Source organism: Talaromyces proteolyticus, assembly GCF_021365285.1.
Source record: "Talaromyces proteolyticus strain PMI_201 chromosome Unknown BGW36scaffold_18, whole genome shotgun sequence".
NCBI classification, from domain to species: Eukaryota; Fungi; Ascomycota; class Eurotiomycetes; order Eurotiales; family Trichocomaceae; genus Talaromyces; species Talaromyces proteolyticus.
In genome coordinates, this window is record NW_025764294.1 from 50294 (window position 1) to 72717 (window position 22424).

Consider the following 22424-nt stretch of genomic DNA (forward strand, 5'->3'; position numbering starts at 1 on the left):
AAATATTTTAAGTATTTTGACGCGCTCTGGGGGGGGGCGGGGCTGATCCGCTCGGTGTCCTGATCCACTCGGTGTCCCGATTACGTTATAAAGCGGGTCTTAAACTTTAAAAAACGAGTATAGTTTCCTTTTAAGGGTAATATCCGCGCATCTCCCCGCTAGAAATGATAGAAGTCTTATCCACTCCGGAGTAAGTAGAGATTTCTCTAAGCCCTTTCTAGGCCCCTCTACCAGGTACGGTTACCACTAAGACAAGACTGAGCACAGCCCACCGGGATAGCGACAGAAGAGAACTAAAACTAGTGCAAGGCAGGTCCCAAACTTTAAGGCACACTGCAGTTTCTTTTTAAGGCCGATATCCGCGGGGGCATAACCGAAACGCAGTACAATTGGCTAGACAGATCTAGGTAGTGGCCCTTGCGACCCTTCGTCATGATATGATTGTCATATCCATACCTCACTCTTTCTCTCTACTAGTTCCGAGTTTTCTTTTTTACAAGTATTCCCGGTGCCCACATGTCTACCTTCAACTTCTCTTTTCCAATCCTCAAGTCCTCCTGCCCTGTTCGCTCCCTCCACAAGCAAAGCATCTCCATTCTCTGGATCTTGTAGCATTGTCCAGGAAAGAGGCTATAGACTGTCACTATGTCTGTCCCCATCAAGCGTGAAGGTGAAGGCACCAAGTGAGTTCACACCTAATCAGGGAGTAGCATGCAGAACTAATGGCTCTTTAGGACCGTCTTCACCCTGAACACTGGTGCGAAGATGCCTGGCGTTGGTCTTGGAACCTGGCAAACCAACTACAACCAAACTCGCGAAGCTGTCAAGGTTGCTCTGCAGTCCGGCTACAGGCACATTGACACGTATGTGCATTAAGATCAATCACCATCGACAGCGGACTGACATGAACCAGTGCATATGAGTATGGTAACGAGACTGAAGTTGGCGATGGCATCAAGGCATCTGGAGTGCCTCGTGAGGAAATCTGGGTCACAACCAAACTTGATAACCCGTGGCACAAGCGCGTCGAGGAAGGCCTCGCCGCTTCGCTGAAGAATCTTCAGCTCGACTATGTCGATCTCTTCCTGGTGCACTGGCCTAGCTCGACTAACCCCGAGGACTCCAGGAAACACTACGATGACTGGGATTTCACCGATACTTGGTAAGTAAGATTACCACTAACTAAAGGTGACTACTAACAGCCACCAGGGCTGAGATGCAGAAACTCCTCGAGTCCGGCAAAGTTAGGAATATCGGCGTGTCTAACTTCGTCATTTCCAACATGGAAAAGCTGCTTAACGATCCCAGGACTAAAGTCGTCCCTGCTGTCAACCAAATCGAGCTACACCCTAACATGCCCTCACACAAAACCATCGAGTACATGAAGTCCAAAAATATCCACTGCACAGGTTACTGTTGTCTGGGTTCGACAGACTCTCCGCTCGCTAAAGACAAGACCTTGCTCAAGATTGCGGAAGAGGTGGGCAGAACTCCTCAACAGGTCTTGCTGCAATGGGCACTTGCTCGAGGCACTAGCGTGATTCCTAAGTCAGTCACTTCTAGCAGGATCAAGGCCAACTTCGAGCTCGACAACTGGTCTCTTACTACTAAGCAAATCAAGGCTCTCTCGAGCATCCCCAATCGATACAAGGTCTGTGGTCAATCATGGCTGCCAGTCAAGGTCTTTTTCAACGAGGAAGGGGATGCGCCGGACAATGTTCCAAGTCATTAGATTTGTTGTCGTAAACCTATGCTTGTCAAGCGTCTAGATTGGAGTAAACTCGTCACTGAACGGCGGTTCAAATGGTATTCTGATAACGAAAGGGCAGGATGCCCGAGAGATATTCAGGATGACTGAAGTCCTAATCGATCTATAAGTAATAGTATACTCAAGGTTAAACAGTTAATTCAAGACGATAGAGTAAAACTAAATACATGGTAAACGAGTGTCCTTATATACTCTATCATCAATATAGAGATCAGAGCCATTCTCTGTTTGCTCGAACATAGCCAATATAGCCTAGCTCTGTTGTCTCTGTTCAACATATCCAGTCGGATTAGTGGGTTAACTCCAGTCCAATCCTGAATAATTGCTTACAAGAATGGTAAAAGAAGAAGTGACCAGCAAGATTGTATGTATTGAGTTCTGTATCTGTCATTCTACGTGAGGTTCCAAAGCCGGGTTTTTATAGACCTTTTGATGAGCTAGTTTGTAGAGATAACATGCGAGGTAAACATCGCAAGCTATACGAAGCTCTGATAAGAGGATGGCTTCTTATTTGCTGATGTCATGAGATGGCTGGTTGACCTTCGAAATGAACACAGTTGGTCTCTCTGCCTTGTTGGATTATCCGGATTATCTGACATATCCTTTCCTAGTGTTGGAAGCCTGATGTTAGATATCATTAGTGAAATCCGCTGAGAAGCCCAATTCGCCAAACTAGCTTACCAATCAGCAAGAAACACGTATTCAAGCGAGGGGTTTGGATTCTTCAATATAGAGGACAATTCCTAATGTAAGAAATAGAAGAAGAGGTTCAATAAATCAAGCATTGATACATATATAATTTTGTTAACAAGCCTATGTCACAAGCTCTTACACTATAAATTACAGATCCCAACAGTTAAAAGCCGCTGTCTGAGGAAAGGTTGCCACCAAGAAAACGGTATGCGTCTTTACGAAAGTTATTCAAGCCATTCTGTATGTCATCATGCAGCAAGTCACCCAAATTGCTATAAAACCCTGCGTCGTCGTCCAATCCTGGGCCATCCCCCCAAAGTAGGCTTTCTCCAGCGAATAGAGGGTTTAGACGGTCGTAAAAATCGACTGAGGGAATCTGCAAAGGATCTGTAGTCAGTGAAGCTTCAAAGCGTCTGGCGGGCGGGAGTCGGTTGCGTCAGTCGGTGTATGTGGCAAGACGCGCTCGTGTCGTTGAAGACAAAGGAACTAACGGTAACGAGCCTTTTCTGCCAACAGAGGAAAAGTTAGACATAAGTTACGAAATTCTGTATGTTTTAAGCAAACCTGTTTCAGAATTTGTTTGTACAAAACCTGGCCAGGTAGGCTCTAACCTTGACCTATACTTTGCACCATGATCATATTGTTCATGGGCCACGAGTTGCCTGGCCTTTTCGAAGTTCTTGTTGCAGTGGCGGCAGTGCGTCGATTCCACCAGAGATTACAATGCTTTATGGTGAGTTATTATGTGCTTGTTTAAATCATTTGATCTAGTGTAACGGGTGTGGCAGATGCAGCAAACGAATTGCGTTTCACTAAAAGAAAAGTCGGGGGCTTAAGTAATATTCAGGATATTCTCAACCTTAATATCGGCGTCAACAAGCTCGATGACAGTCCAGATGTTGTGCAGCGGAGATATATTCTTGTAAAGTCTCCATAGCTCGACTCAGGCGACACTCAAGCGCTTCACCCATGGTTGCACGGGGCTGGACTGGATTGACAAGCCGCCTTTTGTTGGGAGATGCTGACACGTCAGTCCATTTTCGTTTTTCACCCATAGCTATGAATTATTTTCGCAGAAGGAGCAGGTATTAAAGGGAACAGTGCGTCGAACCGAATAGACTTAGGGAAGAAACACCTGGGCTCTAATACTACCTTTTACGGGATTGATTAACACCTAAATTGGGTATAATGCTTCTGGACACTACTAACATCAAAAAACTAACCCTAATGATTTTTAATAACTCAGCGCGGTGGAATGAACCGCCAAAGCCAATCCGAATTAAAACTGCGAGATGCCCAGTGTCTCAATTATATCTAGACGAAGTTTGAATGGTAACCCTATAGTAAATATGGATGTTGGGATAACCGCCAATAAATAAATGGCGGTTATATCACCAACATTATGCATTGGAGTTAGGAAAAAGTGACAAGAAAAAGAAATGTTCAAGACATAAAGTACGGACTAGAGCAGTTTTTTGCAGCTGATACAGCTTTTCCTCTCGAAAACGAGACCATGACCACAGTGTATGTAATGTAGGACAAATAGCGTATTGGAGCCCTTTAGGCTTAGTGCCTCCGGACGTAATAAATTTACTACTACTACTACAGGAATCATGCGTACTAACAGGAACTAATAGTGCCTGCTTAATATACTACCATCTTTGTTTCTAGGTTAAGGGCCAGGGTAGCGGGGCTGCACAGATCTCGGCTTCCAGACCTACCTAATATGGAGGAATCCCGGCACTAGTGTTCTTGGTGAACCCTGCACGCCCAAATTTTTAAGCTAACCCTAAAGGAGTCAAAGCTACGCCAGCTTATGTCCTCGAGCATTCGATCTGTCTCAGCTTGACAACTGGGCCAGTAGATCTTGTAAGACATTGCTAGGGTTTCCCAACCAGAAGGGAGAGCCAAGCAGAATCTCTATATAAGTCGAATGTCCCCTCACCAATTGCGAAAATACATCCACTTATCACTGCCCACCTCGCTTCGACAATTTCAAAGCACCATGGCGTTCCATCCGTTACGAGATCTCACTGCAAGTGAGATCAAGCAAGCGGCAAGCCTGATCAGGCAGTTGCATAGAGACCATGAACTTGTTTTCAAAGCTATCACCCTCGAAGAGCCGCAAAAGGACTTGGTTCTCGACTATTTCAGAGCAGAGAAGAATGGCACGCCTCTACCTGCGGTCCCTCGTGTCGTATTTGCGGCATATTACTTTAAAGACACCGTACGTCAAAACTCATGTGCGCAAACTTAGGTTGTGTGAAACTGACACAACTACTTACAGGACCGCTTTATTACCACTCATGTCAACCTCACTGACAACGCGATTGAGCGGACGGAAAGAATGAGCCCGAAGTTCCACGGAAATGTTGATTTCCATGAGGTTGAGGCTGTCGAGGAGTTGACCCTTAAAGATCCAACAGTCATCGCCGAGATTGCCAAGTTGAAGCTTCCAGATCACCTCTGCGTCATTGCTGAAGCATGGATCTTTGGATCCGATGGCGTGGTGGACCACGACCGGCAATATCAGGTGTACATGTTCGTCGGAGAGAAAAGCAACCTTGACAGCAACCACTACGCTCGACCACTCGCTTTCTCTCCAGTCGTGGACACCGCGCGTATGAGGGTTACTCGAATTGACTACATCCCGACAGGTAATACCCACACGGCCCACGAGACAAAGCCTTGGGAATACACGAAACCCAACGAATATGTGCCTGAAGCTTTGAACATACGCAAGGACCTGAAGCCCCTTCGGGTCTTGCAACCAGAGGGGACATCATATTCGATTGACTCGGAGAATGTGCTGCAATGGCAAAAATGGCATATGAGGGTTTGCTTCAACTATCGCGAAGGTGTCCATCTGCGAGACGTTTGCTACGACGGTCGACCCGTGTTCTACCGTGTCAGTTTGAGTGAGATGACGGTGCCTTATGCCGATCCGAGATCTCCTTATCATCGAAAGCAGGCGTTCGATCTGGGAGACATTGGAGCTGGTCTTGTTGCCAATAATCTGGCACTTGGCTGTGACTGTCTTGGATCCATCACTTATCTCGACGGCTTGGTGACCAGTCCATCCGGAGAGCCGTTGGTGAAGAAAAATGCCATCTGCATCCACGAACAGGATAATGGCATCGGTTGGAAGCACACAAACTACAGGACCGAGCGTGAGTGTTTTTGAAATTCTCATCAGCACGGCTGCCCATGCTAAGAGGCTGTGATATAGGTTCTTGTGTAGTCCGCAATCGTGAACTTGTGATTCAGCAGATTCTGACTGTGTCGAATTATGAGTGGGTAGCGTCCTTTGCTTTGCACACGCTGTGCGGCAGCATACTAACACTTCGATACTACTTAGATATATACTTGCCTATATCTTCAACCAAGCTGGCGAAATGCACTACGAAGTCCGCGCTACCGGCATCTTGTCCACTGCTGCCATCGACTCAGGCGATTCGGCTCCTTGGGGCACTGTGGTCCATGATGGCGTTCTGGCTCAGCACCACCAGCATTTGCTCTCTCTCCGAATTGATCCAGCCATCGGTAGCTATGAAACTGGCAACCGCTTGGCTTACTCCGAGTGCTACACCCTGCCCATGGATGATTTCAACCCGCACGGCAACGGTTACATCTCGAAGACGACCGTTGTGGACAAGCCGGGCGGTCTGGACCTGGACGCTTCTAAGAATCGGGTTTTCATGATACAGAATGACCAGATTCGCAACGCGGTCAACCACCTGCCCATCTCCTACAAGATCCAAGTGCCGCCTATGCAAGGAATTATGGCCCATAAAGACAGCTTCCATTTCAAGCGAGCGGAATTTGCCGACCATAGCATCTATTTGACAAAGTACGGCCATGATGAACTCTTCAGTGGCGGCAAGTACACAAACCAAAGTAAGCAACGCACTCTCTGTTTTGGTTCTTGGAGATACAGTGCAAATCTCTAACCTTTCTCTAGGCCGAGGCGGTGGTGGCATTAAGACCTGGGCTGCCCGCCACGACAACGTTGTTGACAACGACATCGTTGTGTGGGTTCAATTCGGCATGAACCATGTGCCTAGAATCGAGGATTTTCCCGTCATGTAAGTACTATCTGACTATCGCCGTGGTCACTGACTACTATTCCTGGCAATGGTCGCTGACGCGGCTCCCAGGCCGGTGGAGATTATGAAAGTTGGGTTCAAGCCAGTCAACTTCTTCACGAAGAATCCCTCGATCGACGTGCCACCTTCACGGCAAGAAGTCAATCAATCCAAGATGGTACCACCAAGTGAAACTTCAATCTGCTGCAATGGGACGGACTCGAAGCTGTGAGAGCATTGGTACCAAATACAGTCTACAGGATGGGTAGAGTGTGGCCAACATGTCTACATACGGCGTACGACCGTATTCTTTTGAGATAGACGAATTTGAGGAGTATATAAGAATCGTTTTCCACCAATCTGAATTTGATGCTTATACTAGTAGTATAGTAAGTAACATAAAAAGTGGCTTAAACCGCCAGGAACTCGCATTACTCGGACCCGTCTTCTAGTATTATGGCCACGATGGAGTTATTGACGGCTGATTAATACTGGTGATAGCATTCGACGCGGATACAGCAATATTAGATAACCCTTGTCCCTTTAGAAGGGCCATGGATCTCCCATCTCGAACTTGGACAAAAATGTGCGTATCCTCACTATACTGTTAGTGGTATCTCCAAATCAGTCCCACCGGATGTTGATTCTGTCCTAGCTCTGAATTACATCCATCACAGTTTCTTACGAACTAGTACTACTAGCACTATGGGCGCGGCGGCCTTGCAATGATGACGCTCCCACTACCCTTCAATTGGAAGCTACCCGCACCGTATGGAACAACAATGGTGTTGCCCTTGCGTAGGGCTAGAGCTGCACTTCCCCCGGCGGTGGTCGTCATCTGCAGGTTGTCGCCTTCGAAGACGATGATGATGGCGAATCCCGGTGCAAACGACTCGGGCGAAGCCGAACCCACCACGTTATGCCGCTCAACCGTGAAATACTCCCCGGTGTGGTGACTAGCAAGAGGACCCTCGGTATCAGGATCTGTGATCAGAGCCGCGATGTCCTCATTAGTTCTCCCCGAGGTCTCGACTGCGGTCAAGGCCACATCAAACCCCAGCCCGAGGTGACCGTCCTTCGAGCCGTCGATGGCATAGTCGCGCCACTCACAGAATACCGACAGGTCGGACGGCTCCTGAACCTCGGCGATCAGCATGCCCTCTCCAATGGCATGAAGCACACCCGGAGGGATGTACACGGCCTGATGGCGCTTCAGAGGCACCTCGTGCATCAGCGCCACCAATGTCTCGACATCCTGCGCATCGACCAGAGCCCGGAGTCGCTCTTGCGTGATCGATTCTCGCAAACCCACGCGCATCACACCTGGTTCCAGCACGTACCACAACTCCGCTTTGCCGTAGGCGGTGCCAAGGTGGCGTTTGGCCCAGTCCCGGTGCGGATGCGCATGGACCGGTAGCCGCTGGCCGGCGTCGAGCAGTTTGACGAGTATCCTGGTGCTGCTGCCAAACGCCTCGACGTGGTCGGGCCCGAGCCACTGTTCGGCATGGCTCTGGATTTCATCCACCAGTATCCTGCCGTTGTCCAGCTTGGTCAAACCAAGCGTATCCTGTCCGTAGCAGCAGGTCGTCGATGCCACCCAGTCCTCGGGGTCGTATTCGCCACACGGTTGTGTCGACTCGGAGCGAAAAGCGGTAATTTGCGCACCACCGCGATAGAATCGATTTGCGGGCTGATTTGCCGGGAGAATCATCGGCTGCATCATGATGAGATGGGAGCCAATCAAGGCTTGACGCGATCGAGAAATATACTCGGCGTTCTGGTAGGATCTCAAGGGGACCAGAGGTTCCAAAAGGTGTAGTAATATTGTATGAGGACGGGCGCGTAGTGGTATTGCCCAGCGATGAGCCAGTGAAAAGGGTTTTGCAAACTTATATAGCCTTAGGTATACTTAGTAATGGCTGAGAGTCTCCAGGAATACTATCGTGAAAAGTTTCTCCTATTATTTAACTTATACCAACCAAGAGTGGTGGATCCTGAAAAACACCTGCAGGCCATACGGCCCATAGCATTGTGCATAATCTGAAGCATAGCCTGGTCTTGTTCCAGAACGAAACGTTTGTCGGACTAATAAATGCGATCTCTCACTACTAGTACTAGTGGTAGCTAGTATGTCGCCCGGATAGACTCCTAGTTCGGCCTAACCTATTGTTGAGAAAAGTACGCACAGGCTCCACTTTCCCAAAAAGCCCGCTATCCGCAGTCACCGGCCCTTACCCTCCTACGTAGTTGGCACTGCTTAGTCTTGACTTAGTGGTAACAGTGCCTGGTAGAAGGGCCCGGGGAGGGTTTGCGAGGTCACTAATTGGGTAAGACTCCCAATATTTCTGGCGCGGAGATGCCTCCATCGTGTGGGAATCCGATTTCTACGCGATCGGCGGCATGGTTCATTGCACGTTGTCATTTGCTGTACAACGAACGTGAATGCATACGGGGAAGATGCGGATGGCGCTCGCTTGTGTCTAGAGCTTGTATGGAGATCTTGAAGGGAAATCAAGGTCGCTGCTGCTCATGCTTTTTTCCTCAGTACTCAACTTCACGTTGCTGACGTGATCTCCGACCTAAAATTTCCGTCTCAGCATCAAAAGAGGGTGAACGCGTGACTTCTGCACTGTCCTGCCTGAGATTGATCACTGATGCAGAGTTTCTCGACCGCAGCAGAGCTTCGTTCCATCATGCATGGCGTCGTCGGCGGAGCAGGAGAGCTGCCAGTGCTATGCGCATCTTGACGGATGCTTGCCACTATGTGTGTCATGGCCATGGCACAGGTGTGAGGAATTGAAATATTATTGCAGATAGGTAGAGTCTTGTAGTTGGGTCGTGAGGGCTAAAGTATCCTTATCTGACTTAGTTTGTTGGTCCAATAGGATTATAGATGAGCTAGTCCCATGATTCAATCGGCCTCCCCCACTTCCAATAATTAGTAGAGATAAGTCCAGTACACTCCTCCCTGGCAGCCCTCACTCTCCAGATTATTCTTTCAAATGTCCTTAGGCACTCGGCCTTGCACACCTTATACAACTAATACCACGGTTTTGCTCCGCGCCCTGACATATTAACGACTCAACCCCATCATCTACCATCTCCCCCACGACTTGATCTCTTATGAGCCGCCAGAGCCCGCAATTGTGCCTCGGCTCCACACCCAAGCCTAACCCCTACGGCAGAAACAACCTCTCCAGGAGTCTCACTGTGCTCTGAGCTTATGGGTCGATCAAGTAAGTACAAGGTGCGCTTTGCCTCGTCAGCGACGCCGTACCCTGCGTTGCCTCGGAAGCCGCGCGGCAGGATTCCACAAATCGACGAGCAGCCAGCTCAAACATCTCGCAGCCGTCTAGCATGCCATGGCTGTCGCATCCGGCACATCAAGTGCGACGAGAGATTTCCCGTGTGTACACAATGCAGGGCAAAAGGTCTGGTGTGTATGCCCAGAGGCCGTCCAACCCAGTGGCGGATCGAAACTCCCTGGCTTCGGTCCCGCTCCTTGCTCGCCATGCCGGCACTGAACCCAAGGCTGCTGCAGTACTGGCTGGAAAATGCGAGCCACATGATGACGCTGGACCTCGACAACAACCCCATGTCCTTTCCTATCGTAGGACAGCTACTGGAATCCGAATCTCTGGTACATGTCCTACAGAGCGTCAGCGCGGCCTATGAAGTATTCTATGACCCTCCTAGCATCCACGAATCCCTGGTAGAAAGGTCCAAAGCTCTACAAACTCTCGGCCAGGAGCTTCGAGCCCAGACAACGATCCGCCCTCAGACCTTTCTCGCCGTCTACATGCTCGGCGTGTCATCGCCATGGATTGACTACAGTCCCAGCGCTTTCGGCCAAGAGCACCTCCTGGCGGCCAGAAGCATTCTTGATGAACTGTTACGGCAGCAAGATTTCGTGGACCATCCCTACCGATCCTTCATAATAGCAGCTTTCATCTGGTGGGACATGTCGTGTTCGCTGCTGGTCAGCCCTGACGAACAAAAACCCCTGGATACGCCCGAGATCGACGCTGCTGTGACTTCTCTTCAGGGCCGATTCTGCGCCATACTCAGCCATGCGATCGAACTGGTTTACGAGCTTGGCCGTCTAGGCCGTTACTGCCGAATGGTCTGCGACCTCCAAATCCGGGATCTGGCGCTCGAAGACGCCTTTGAGTCACGACTTCTGGCCTGGGAACATTCGAGTCAAGTTGAACCTCTGAGGACACTGAATGAGACCTTCCGACTACACGGACTGGTTATGCTCTATAGGCTGTGTAATCGAACCAGCCCGGTCGCAGAAACAGAAGACTATATTCGCGAGTGCATCCTCTCGATGCTCCAGAACATCTCTCAGATCAGAACCCATAGCCCGGTTTTTAAGTTCATCCATATCCCTTTACTCAACGCAGCAGCAGAATTGACTGCCGAAGATGAGTCTTTACGCAAACAGGTTCTGGATTGGTGTGCGGTCTTATATTCCACCAACCGTTCTCCCATAAACACTTGGACCGTCGAGCTACTGCAGAGTCATTGGGGGCTGAAAGATGCGGGAGACCGAAGCTCATGGCTACATCTGATGCTGCAAAAAGGTTGGCGTCTAAACTTAGGCTGAGCCACAGCGCGAACAGTACTAACAACGTGGCTTATGTTACTTCAAACTATTTACTGTAAAGTATTCCTGAACAAAGGGACGCGGCCGCAGTCTTGAAACGGAAGACCGCTGAGATTTAACTTGTAAGCCATCAATATTATCTGCAAGCACACGAGGCTTTACTATCTGCTAGTCAAGGTACTACCCATTGCCAGACCCTAGCAATTCTTCCGCACTATCGAGGTTGGAATTACGACGCACCTGTATTCTCCCTATTCCTGAACGAAAAGGTCCACAAGAGAATAATGTTTATGACCATAAAGTACCCAGTAGAACCCAGCGTAAGCGAACGCCACAATCACCACGACCGACAGATAGTTCATGTTGTTGGCCTGCACAGGCAGAAAATAGGGGAAACTGTAAATGACGGTGGTTAGAAGCGTCCATGTGATGAGCACGATGTTGGCTATAGGGCCGAATCTGGGCCACCAGAATGGTCCGTGAGGAAGATTCTTTCGGCCTTTGATGAGCAAGAGGACGGCGGGCAAGGAGTATGTCATGTTCTGAAGGACGATGCCGGACGAGATGAAGGCATTGAATGCAGTCAAAGAGCCGAGATATAGGAATCCACACAGTGTTATCCAACACACGCCCCAGAGAATGGCCCACAAAGGGGTGTGGAAGGGGGCCGGCGCCAGTTTCTGTAGATGGGAGTGGAAGGGAAAGCCTTTGTCACGGCTCAGAGACCAAGCTATGCGCGAATGCCACGTGTGGACACCAATGACTGCTCCCCATGAGAGGACCAAGATCATGGCGCCTATCACGTACGCACATATAGGATTACCATTATACACTGTGTAGAGCAACTCCAGTATCGACGTCGTTTTAGAGAGGTCGGTCGCGGCGAAGAATATAGCCAGATTGATCGCGAGGCCGCTGCATAGTCCGATGACAATGGTGTAAAGGAGTGCTTTCGGTACGTTTTTCCGTGGCTCCGGTATCTCTTCGGCCAGATGGGTGGCTGCATCGAGACACGAGAAGCCCCAGTTTATGCCACTGATTCCGATGAGACAGGCGAGACCGTCGGGCCAGCCTGATAGATTGAAGTATCCGTCTGCGCCAAACACCACTGCTGCAGACTGCTTCTCCGTATTCGGGGCCAACAGGCAGACGACTATTGTTATCATCGTGACCACCGAGAAATACATAAAGGTCTTTGACATTGCTGGCAGCGCGCGCTCACACACCACCATGATTGCGGCAGTCCAGGTGTAGCATTGAAAGGTCAAAAATCCCATCCATTGCTTGTACACAAAATCAGGCTTTGTCAAGGAGACGAGGGCGAAGGTCGTGTTTGTCGCTCCGGCGGCGCCCGACGCGCCGATACAGATGACTGAGGCCCAAGAGATGATTGCCGTCATATAAGACAGGAAGCGGCGGGATCGCTCTGGTGCCAGCTGGGCCGTCCAGAAGTACTGCCCGCCGGCATGAGGGTAGGCCGAGGCCAACTCGCCAAGGGTGATGGCGACACATAATGAGATACAAAATATGAAGCAGATTCCATAGATGAACAACGGACCAGCTCCGAAGACGGCGTTGCTGACTATAAGCACCATGCCCAAGCCCGTGTTGGTGATCGAGTATCCCATCGACATGGCGGACAAAGTGGTGAATGGCTTCTTCTGGGGCTTCACCAAGTGGACAACCTCCCCGGATTCGACACTGTGGAGGGGCAAAGCCTGGGTGGAATGTTGTTTCTCCGTTGTGGCGTGGATCTCCAGTTCTGCCACACGCGTGGTAGGCGCGGTAGTTTCTGCCATGGTGTCGTGCGCGGGAGGATTGCAGCACAATCAATTGAAAAAGGGAGCGTAAGGCCTCTCGTGAAGGATGCTGAGGCCTATTTAAACCATCTTACGGACATACATCGTATTCTGCCTGCGCCAATTTTACCCATGTCATGGGAGCTCATTTTCAAGATTCAGGCATATTAGATCTTCGTCGCCTCCCATATCTGTGCCTTTCCTCGTTCGGGAGGTTTCCGCAAAGACCCACCCTCGCTCAACTTAGTCATCCATCGGGGCATCCGGTCTGGGGAATCGTTGGAGCGTATAGTTTGCACCGACAGTGCACGGTTCAGGTGCAATAACTGGATAATTATTTCACTGACACTCTGGCCTGGGGTCTGTGCACTATGTAGGTTTAACATTTCTACTGAAATGTATTACACAGAAAATTTCTTATCTGTAAAAATTCACCCGTTAAACTATTTACAAATTATGTTGATATACGCGGCGTATATCTCCTAGCCATTTATTAGCCATCTTAAAATGATTCAAAATCATCTTTAGAAATAGTTACTAAATGATTTTCAATCACTTACACAGTCTTAGAGAAAGACAGGCACCATGATTGTAAACCTGTGATTAAGGTGGTTAGATAGGGGAAGGAAAGAAGCTAAAAAAGATACATAACCGTTTTGAAATTGATTTATATTGATAAGGTGCGACATACACGGTTCAGGTGCCGCGATCAGTAAAAGCCGGCGCAAAGTTCCTCTAAGAGCGCGCTATTGCACCTGAACCGTGCACTGTCGTGCCAAACTGTATCCTGGAATCGTTGGAAGGCGGCTGCCCGACCTCGGTTCTAGAGGCCCAGCTTCCTCTCTGGGAGGACATCCGGGATGAAGTAAAACACGGATTACGATCCTTCCCAGGATTCACGTTAATATCGACTATTATGAAGCGGGCTCTAGTGATGATAATGTTCGTCTATCCACGCATGCAGGCCAGAGAAGGTAACTTCTCTCGCGGCACCCAGCTGATGCGAGTCCCTAGCTCCATATGCTTTGTTCCGTTCAGTGGGCACGAACCATTGGGAGGCAGGCATGGCACCCACCAAACGCCACACGGATTGTAGATAGTGTTCGTACTATCGGATGTCAAATTGGAGGCCTTGGCTAGCAAAGAGCCGCGTAAACCCCGGCGCCGAAAACCGGTTCCTTATTTGTGAGACAACTTGAATAGTTGCCGCTTTTGTATGTGTTCCGTTGTCGCTCGTGGCAAACCTCGTTTGGAGACTTCACAGATTCCAGATTGCAAGCTCCATTCTCCTAGCACTGACGAAGGATCGATCGATGCTAGTGCCGGAATGACAAGATATAGGAGGCAAGTAGTACTACAGCTAATCACGACATTCCTCTTTGATTCATCCGCTAGACATTACGAGGACTGACCGGTTGAGTGCGACCCATGTACACGGCAATGACTACGCGGCAGTGTAGCCGCTCTTATATAACCAGGTACTAAGTAGCTACGCTTTTGAGACGACGACGAAGACCCGGCACCTTCTAACCCTCTCTTCCACTTGAACTGAAAAATGACCAACACTATTGTCTGCGATGCATTGGTCGTAGGTGCAGGCATAGGCGGCATCTACCAAACCTTCAAACTTCACGAGTTAGGCCTGAAGACAGTATGCATCGACAGGGCCCCGGAAGTCGGGGGAACGTGGTACTGGAATCACTACCCGGGTGCCATGAGTGACACCGAGAGCTATCTCTATCGCTATTCGTGGGACAAAGAGGACTTGCGCACCTACACATGGCAGACACGCTATCTATACCAACCTGAAATCCTCAAATACCTCAATCACGTCGTGGAGAGGCACGGCCTGCGCAAGCACCTCAGACTGAGCACGTTGATGGAAACAGCAACCTGGGTCGAGAGGGAACAAAGATGGAGAGTCGAGTGTGGTACAGGGGTTGTGTTCAGCGCTCGGTATCTTGTCAATGCTCTTGGGATCCTTTCAGAGCCTAACATTCCCAACATTCCAGGTATTGAGAGCTTCAGTGGCCACCTCATTCATACTGCAGCCTGGCCTGATATCGACCTCTGCAGTAAACGCGTGGGAGTCATTGGCAACGGATCGACTGGCATCCAGCTTATGACCGCTCTCGCTCCAAAGGTGAAGAGGCTTGTCTCCTTCCAGAGAAGTCCCCAGTACTCGGTTCCGAGCGGCCAAGGACCTGTTTCCAAAGAAGACCGAGACTGGATCAACGAAAATTACGACAACATCTACGATGCTGTCTGGAAATCTAAAAATGGCCATGGAATTCCTGAGGTCACCCGTCCTACTATGTCTGTCTCCGCGGACGAGAGACAAAAGATCTTCCAAGAGTGCTGGGATAAGGGTAACGCATTCCGGTTTATGTTTAGTACATTTGGAGATCTTACCACGAGCGTGGAATCAAACCAGGAGGCCTGCAAATTCATCCACTCCAAGATCGACGAGGTTGTCAAGGACCCCAGGAAGGCAGAAGCTCTTAAACCTACAGAGCTATATGCTAGACGCCCATTGTGCGATACCGGTTATTATCAGATCTTCAACCGTGACAATGTTGATGTCGTCAGTCTACGAAGGAATCCCCTCAAGGAGATTGTGCCCAGCGGGATCAAGCTTAGCGACAATACCACGATTGAACTCGATGCTCTGATTCTGGCCACCGGATTTGATGCCCTGGAAGGCAGCTATTTGCGGGTCTGCATCAAAGGCCAAGAGGGCCGGACGCTCAAGGATCACTGGAGAGGTGGCGCCAGCGCATACTTGGGCGTGGCCTGCGCGGGATTTCCCAACATGTTCCTGATTTCTGGGCCTCAAGGTGCCTTCGCAAACTTCCCCTGTGCAATTGAGGCCGAGGCCAACTTCATTACAGAGTGCATCGCACACGCGGAGAAACAGGCGGCAAGAAGCACATCAGGTGCAGTGCCTGCGTCAATTGCAGTGAAACCACCGGCAGAGCAAGAGTGGCTCAGTTTGTGTGACAAACTCACTCAAGGTTCCCTTTTCAAGACAGCAAAAAGCTGGATCTTCGGTGAGAATGTTGATGGAAGGTCACCTAAGGTCAAGTTTTACTTTGGAGGTCTGGCTGAGTATATTGCCCGAACGAAGGAAGAAGTCCAAGCAGGATTCCCATCTTTTTTCGTCAACGAGGCTGGCCTCACCCTCACCAACGGGGTGGGTGATGAGCTTGAGCAGAGGCTGTGAGGGTGGAGCATCGTTGAACAATAGATCCTTATATTGATCTGAATCGCATTCCTTTGTTATCGCATATGAAGTAGTATCAGTTGTTAGAGAAAAATCGAGCAAAATAATCTCTTCGTGGACATACATCAATAGTGGAAATATATGGGAGCCAGATACCGTTCCATGACCTCTTTGCAAGCCGGTTTATAATTTCAACCATTACATGACCGTTACACAACCAAAACCAGTCATGCAACCGTAAATTTCCTGATACATTACAGATTTCTTAACGTCAAGATATTTTGATATGTTATATAAAATATCTATATATTAAATTATAATTTATTACTAATTTTCATCACTTTCTCAAAATTGTCACGGGCTGAGCCCGAGATTGGAGTTCTCGAACCGCACATACGTTGTTCTCGACAGAATGGCATTCTTACAGGAGTTTTAATTATCCCGAAGGAATCACTATTAATCCGAAACTATTAGTCCGAAAGGGGTGGAGCGCTCTAGCAAAGGATAGGATATAAAAGAGTCTCCAAGGCCCTAGCAGAGTAGAGCTTCCTTTCCCTTCTCCTTCTCATCGAATTCTCTTTGTATATACAGCTCCTGATATTTTGCATCAGCAGCTCTAAGCCGTCATAAATTTTATAATTCTGTCAAAATTTTTATAACGTTTAAAGCTTATAATCATCATACAACTATATATTTTATATAGAGTATTATTACACAGATTTTTCTAAGATGATAACCCACAAAACAACGTATCAACCCTCACTTAACGCGTCTTCTCATATAAATACCAAGACCACCCTCTTATATATACCGTATATATATAATCAAGCTTCCCACCCACGTCAACCCCCCCACACCTGCAACGGGGCAAGATCAGGAAGAAAACTTCTGGCATAGAAAACTAACAACACGTGAGCTGAAGAAAAGAACCATCAACATGAAGAGCAAGCCCGTATTCATGCCTGCGCGGGCTTACTCCAAAGCATAATTCTGGACGGGGCATGCCTCCTAATAGGTACAAAGATCTAACAACGAAGCATACAAAAAAAAAATCAACAAGGCCCTCCGTGAGGCTGAAGACGTGACACTCATAGAACAAAGATCCTCCAGGGATTCCTTTTTGTTGTAAAACCTTACCGCCTTTGCCTGGTGAACGGTGTTAACCTGGTTTGGGGCTGGAACCGTGACAACACCAGCCTAGACCTCGCTGTAGCTTTCTGAGTACATACAATCCCATTTATATAGCCTAACTAACCAGCTTACAGGCTTCTCACACACGCGCGCGCGCAGGCCTCACTTGCTTCCTAAATACGCTGTTAGATCCCCTTTATAAGACCTCACTAACCAGCTTACAGGCTCCTCACACGCACACACACGCGCAGGCTGGTGATTAGTCTCAAGTACGCTCTCAACGGCCGCGAGACCAAGGCCATCGTCATGCAGCGCCTCGTCAAGGTCGACGGCAAGGTCCGCACCGACCCAACCTACCCTGCTGGCTTCATTCACGCACACACACGCGCAGGCTTTGCTGCAGGCCTCGCTTGCTTCCTAAGTATGCTGTCAGATCCTCCTTATGAGACCTCACTAACCGGCTTGCAAGCTTCTCAATTTATAATTAGAATACCAAAAATACAAGTGATTTCTATATGAATTGTAATCTAATTTATAATACATTGGCCACTGAAAACAGTTTGCGATTAAAACGTGGTTTGCAACTAGAAGCAACTTGCAACTCTCAATCATTCTGCCACTATTTACAATTTGCAACTATCGATATTTTTGATACATAGCGAGATGTTACTACACTAATAAATTATAAGTGTAGCAACATTTGTAAAGGTCAGGTATGTATAACTGTTTGCAAGAGTTAAAAGCCACGAAAACGTTGCAGTAACGTCACCAATGGTATCCGGGACCCTGCATTTTCCGAGATTGATATCTGTAAACTATACTATCTGGACCTAGAACTGAGTAATCCTCTCGCTGTCAATAAAGACGGCGACGTTCCAGAAGTCAGTGCTAAGAACATAGTCTATCGTCGTTCCCTTGGTGATATATATACAGTCACCCTTGGTGAGTCTAAAGCTGTCTCCCCCGTCGATCTTGAAGTCGCCCCATCCTTCCGTAACATAGAAGAACTCATCGCAAGGATACGTGAGTGACCCCGTGCCGCTTTCCAGGGCGGTGCCAGCAGCGATCTTGCCGTCGGACGAGCGGTAAATGACTGATTTGTGGCCTCCATACTGGGGATACAACTCCCTCGGGAAGGATCTGTGGTTACCATAGGGGATTTTTGCGGCATCGGAAGAGCCAGTGAGATTCGGCACCGAGGGAGGCATGCTGGGGTGTGGATTGGATGTAATCTAGTAGGTGGAAGAAAAGTGAGGACATAGTTGGTGGTCAAGACCCGAATGGTCACGTACCTGGTAGATATGATGGTTATGCTAGGTGACACTGAATATCATGGGTCGTTGATAGTGAGGAGCGTCTTTTATCTTCATCAATAATGCTGTCAGAGTTGTAACTTGTTTGGCAGGATCCAACTTGAACTAGTCGTACCCCAGGGTTAGGGCCGGAACGGTTTCGCAACAGGAAGGTCACTGGTAGGCCTTAGCAATTATTAGCGCTCCTCCACCTTTTTAGATATGTCTCTATCCGTCTCTACATTGTTTCTAGAAACATACGCAGCCCTTGTAATTAGCACTTGTTTTGCTCCACGCTACATCCTAACCCGTTAATATCGCACTACTCAGTGGTCATTACTGTGGAACCTGCTCAGTTCCACACCCCCACACCAGTCGCGCATCTGCAGAGTCTAGTACCCCGGCTATTAGACTGAAGGAGACATCCCATTTGAGCCTGTATCCGGGAGCACGCGTCCGCCCGATCATACGATAGCAAAAGCAACAGTAGCTGCCCGCTTAATGTACTGCCACCGCTATTTCTGAGATGAGGCCTTGGACGGTCGGGCTGCACCGATCTTGGCTTTAAGAATGCGCCCAACCTCAATCGACATCTTTACATTCGAGTTCTTGTTCAATTGAGCCTTCGTCTCTCTCGCTATTGTCTAGGAAGATGACAACTATAACTGCCGACGGCTACCAGTATTCCCCCAAGTCTGGGCTGGTGTTTGGATTGCCGACGAAAGCATGTGTTTCGCCCCCGGCACGCAACAACAAGTCGGACAAGCTTTACGATGTGATCGTTGTTGGCGCTGGGTACACTGGCCTTATTGCGTGTAGAGAGTTGGCCTTACGAGGTATGGAACAAGACCATTAACTACTTTCTCGAAAGCCAATGTGAGGTCAACTAACGTCTCTTCCAAGGTCATAATGTTTTACTCATCGAGGCACGCGATCGGATCGGAGGTCGAACTTTCAGTGCTGAATTCGATGGCCAACATTGGGATATCGGTGGCACCTGGGTGCACTGGACTATGCCTTTTGTTTTCAACGAGATAACTCGCTATGGCCTGGTGGAACAACTCCAGATGAGGAAGATGGTCAATGACTCGAAGCCCTACCTTACCCTCAGGCTTGAAGATGGTCGTCTCATCAATCTGTCGCCAGAGGAAGATGTACTGCTTGTCCATGACTATTTCGTTGGAGACTACTATCACTGACATGCCTACTAGACTCGCACAAGGGCAAAGGCCCTGACAACCTTTTTTAACGTTGATGGCGCGCAGGGCCACCTCGTTATGCCGAATCCTCACCGCCACGATTTTAACAAGCAGGCATTTTACCAGTTCAGTCGGTTGTCTGTCAAAGAACGTATGGACCAGGTAAGGTCCGAGCTAACGGACGTCGAAATGGCGTATTTAGCAGCAACATGTATCAACTGGTGCGGGATGGATTTGGCCAAAGCGTCCTTCTTCGACTGTATGCGTTGGTGGTCCCTTGCTGGCTATCATCCCGACGGGATCACCCACTGCGCTTACAGCTACAAGCTTGAGTGTGGTCAGACCGGGTTGGCCCGTGCAATCTTCGCGGACGTTTGTTCTTTTCCTAACGTTGCCTACACCTTTAAAAATCCCATCTCCAAGATATCGCGCGCGAACGGCATGGTCAAGGTACACACGCTGAGCCATGAGTGCTACAGCGCGAAGCAATTGATCTGCACCATTCCCTGGGCCGTGCTTGACACCATCTCGTTTGAGCCTGCCCTGCCAGCCAGCATGCAGACTTGTATTGCCAATGTAAATATGGGCAATTCCACGAAGATTTACGCCGAGGTAGCGGGTCAGGAGTGGGATGCTTGGAGCTACCTGGCACCACCGGGAAACCCGCAAAGATCGCTCGGATTTGCTGCATCCGTGGGAAGTACTCCCAGCGGGAACTCCAGGATGGTTTTGTTCGGCCTTAGGGATGAGCTGAACAGAGAATTGTTTCCCGACGAAGACCCCGAAGAAACAATGGCTGCTCTCAAGAGGACTAACCCAGAGCTGGACGTACAAAGACTGGTAAGAGCCAACTGGCCCCTACGCTCCCTCTCCCCTCTCTTTCCCATTGTAAAGTTTGCTGACGAACCATTTTACCCTTACTATAGGTCTGGCACAACTGGACCAAGGACCAATATGCGAAAGGTGTCTGGGTCATGTTCCGTACTGCCGAGGCTGAGAAGAGACTACCAATTCTTCGCGAGTCCGTTGGCCCCATCCATTTCGCCAATGCCGATTGGGCCCACGGGTGGAGAGGGTATATTGATGGGGCTGTCGAGCAGGGAATTGATGCTTCTGGGAAGGTTCGGAAGCTGCTCGGAGCCGACACTGGGATACTTAGGGCGTCTATGTGAGTAGCAGATATTGCAATACAATATCTACTAAGTGCTATTATCCATTGCTTGGAATCAGACTCGGAATTACTGCTCGCAGCATCCTATTGGTAGTAGTAATCTTACAATCTTTTTCGCACGATGTACACAAGATTGCTGACGAAAAAGTGCTCCCTTCGCTCCGGAGGATAAACCCTGTCCCTGTCATGGACTTCCGTGACCATGATAGGATATCCGTATAAATGGCAACGGTTTTGGCCAACCTAAGAAATTTTTGAAAATTGCCAAGTCATTAAGGCCCATTTAGGAAAGGCGTAGTGGGTCGTAGATGAGTCTGCCAAGCAGCGATCTGGTCAATAAAAAGCAGTGTTACGAAACCAACATATGCAAGGCTAAGGACAGATTAGGATGACTTAGGCTACTTCAGGGTAAGTGTCTTTTAAAGCGGTTAATATCATAGCTAACTAATTATTATAACTGAGTACTATCTATTTGTTATTTATATAGAATTATATCTTACATAAATATCTATATTTAATATATAATAAAGAGTGTAGAAAAAGTATAAAAAGAATAGAAAGATAATTAAATATATTTTTAATATATATAAATTAATATTTTAGTTTAGTCTTAGTACTTCATTATTTATAATAATACTAAAAATTAAAAATAAAAATAATATTATATTTCTAATATATTTTTATATTTTCTTTATATTATCTATCATTTCTACTATATTTACCAGAATCTGGGTTGCTATCTTTTAAAGAAATATTAATAGAATTAAATTAAATTATCTAATCTACTTTAATTAGTTATTTAATTCTTTACTGATATAATACAGCCCCAACCAAAATATCTAAATCCTATCTCTAGTCCACGTCGAGTTACACTGTAACTCTCTTACTCTCTATATAAAAGCATCCTGGCTAGGCTGTCATTTGGTTCGGTTCGGACTGAACCAAAACTGATCTGAAATCTGAATGGTCCAGTTCTGGTTCTATATACAGTGAACCAATATGATTCAATTTATCAAGTCCAGGACTATATAGTTTTTTGGAGTCCATTTAAATCTAGTTTAAGTTGAATTTTTAATTTAGTTTTATCTAAATATCTGAATACTAGTAGATTACTATTAATAATATTAATAATTTAAAATTAATTTTAATTCTTTATAATTTTTAGTAATTAAATAATTATTTTTAAAGTAGCTTTTTGTAAGGGCTAGGGTTGGTAGAGCGTGAATATATTGATTCCTATGTCGAATGAGGCTTCACTAGTATGTGCCCTATGTATAAGTAGCTATTCACTACCCTTTTTTATTATAAGGATTCGGCCTAGTGTTTATAAGCGGTGTCTCTAGACATATAACTCATTAGCGTCCGTGTCATATATATTATATAGAATCAACATTAACTTCTATATATTTAAATAAAGATATTATAGCTATCTTCTCTCTCTAAAGAGTGTAATC

The 22424-nt window shown here is 47.8% G+C and overlaps 8 protein-coding genes across 8 annotated transcripts; 5 read left to right on the top strand and 3 right to left on the bottom strand.

Annotated features, from left to right (window-relative positions):
* Window positions 1-441: 441 nt before the first annotated feature.
* BGW36DRAFT_466928 (glycerol dehydrogenase Gcy1) lies at window positions 442-1732 on the top strand (the record flags this gene model as incomplete). Its single annotated transcript, XM_046222365.1, has 4 exons — window positions 442-683; window positions 735-863; window positions 914-1162; window positions 1210-1732. Exons 1-4 carry the CDS (start codon window positions 646-648, stop codon window positions 1730-1732), a joined length of 939 nt encoding a protein of 312 aa, XP_046065144.1. The 5' UTR covers window positions 442-645.
* A 2734-nt stretch (window positions 1733-4466) lies between these two features.
* BGW36DRAFT_434199 (primary-amine oxidase) lies at window positions 4467-6778 on the top strand (the record flags this gene model as incomplete). Its single annotated transcript, XM_046221384.1, has 6 exons — window positions 4467-4688; window positions 4749-5631; window positions 5691-5754; window positions 5820-6358; window positions 6423-6546; window positions 6619-6778. 6 exons carry the CDS (start codon window positions 4467-4469, stop codon window positions 6776-6778), a joined length of 1992 nt encoding a protein of 663 aa, XP_046065145.1.
* Window positions 6779-7249: 471 nt separating this feature from the next.
* On the bottom strand, window positions 7250-8266 carry BGW36DRAFT_309813 (RmlC-like cupin domain-containing protein; the record flags this gene model as incomplete). The annotated part of the gene is made up of 1 exon (XM_046212440.1): window positions 7250-8266. The coding sequence occupies one exon, from the start codon at window positions 8264-8266 to the stop codon at window positions 7250-7252; it is 1017 nt and encodes a 338-aa protein (XP_046065146.1).
* A 1231-nt stretch (window positions 8267-9497) lies between these two features.
* On the top strand, window positions 9498-11257 carry BGW36DRAFT_81956 (fungal-specific transcription factor domain-containing protein). Its single transcript, XM_046222612.1, has one exon. The coding sequence runs from the start codon at window positions 9770-9772 to the stop codon at window positions 11153-11155; it is 1386 nt and encodes a 461-aa protein (XP_046065147.1). The 5' UTR covers window positions 9498-9769; the 3' UTR covers window positions 11156-11257.
* A 149-nt stretch (window positions 11258-11406) lies between these two features.
* BGW36DRAFT_309819 (choline transport protein) lies at window positions 11407-12954 on the bottom strand (the record flags this gene model as incomplete). Its single annotated transcript, XM_046212441.1, has 1 exon — window positions 11407-12954. The coding sequence occupies one exon, from the start codon at window positions 12952-12954 to the stop codon at window positions 11407-11409; it is 1548 nt and encodes a 515-aa protein (XP_046065148.1).
* A 1555-nt stretch (window positions 12955-14509) lies between these two features.
* Window positions 14510-16177, top strand: BGW36DRAFT_365975 (uncharacterized protein; the record flags this gene model as incomplete). Its single annotated transcript, XM_046214699.1, has 1 exon — window positions 14510-16177. The coding sequence occupies one exon, from the start codon at window positions 14510-14512 to the stop codon at window positions 16175-16177; it is 1668 nt and encodes a 555-aa protein (XP_046065149.1).
* Window positions 16178-18138: 1961 nt separating this feature from the next.
* On the bottom strand, window positions 18139-18516 carry BGW36DRAFT_365976 (uncharacterized protein; the record flags this gene model as incomplete). The annotated part of the gene is made up of 1 exon (XM_046214700.1): window positions 18139-18516. One exon carries the CDS (start codon window positions 18514-18516, stop codon window positions 18139-18141), a length of 378 nt encoding a protein of 125 aa, XP_046065150.1.
* Window positions 18517-19153: 637 nt separating this feature from the next.
* Window positions 19154-21187, top strand: BGW36DRAFT_331507 (monoamine oxidase N). Its single transcript, XM_046212833.1, has 4 exons — window positions 19154-19436; window positions 19504-19754; window positions 19812-20639; window positions 20726-21187. Exons 1-4 carry the CDS (start codon window positions 19253-19255, stop codon window positions 20969-20971), a joined length of 1509 nt encoding a protein of 502 aa, XP_046065151.1. The 5' UTR covers window positions 19154-19252; the 3' UTR covers window positions 20972-21187.
* The last annotated feature ends 1237 nt before the right edge of the window (window positions 21188-22424 follow it).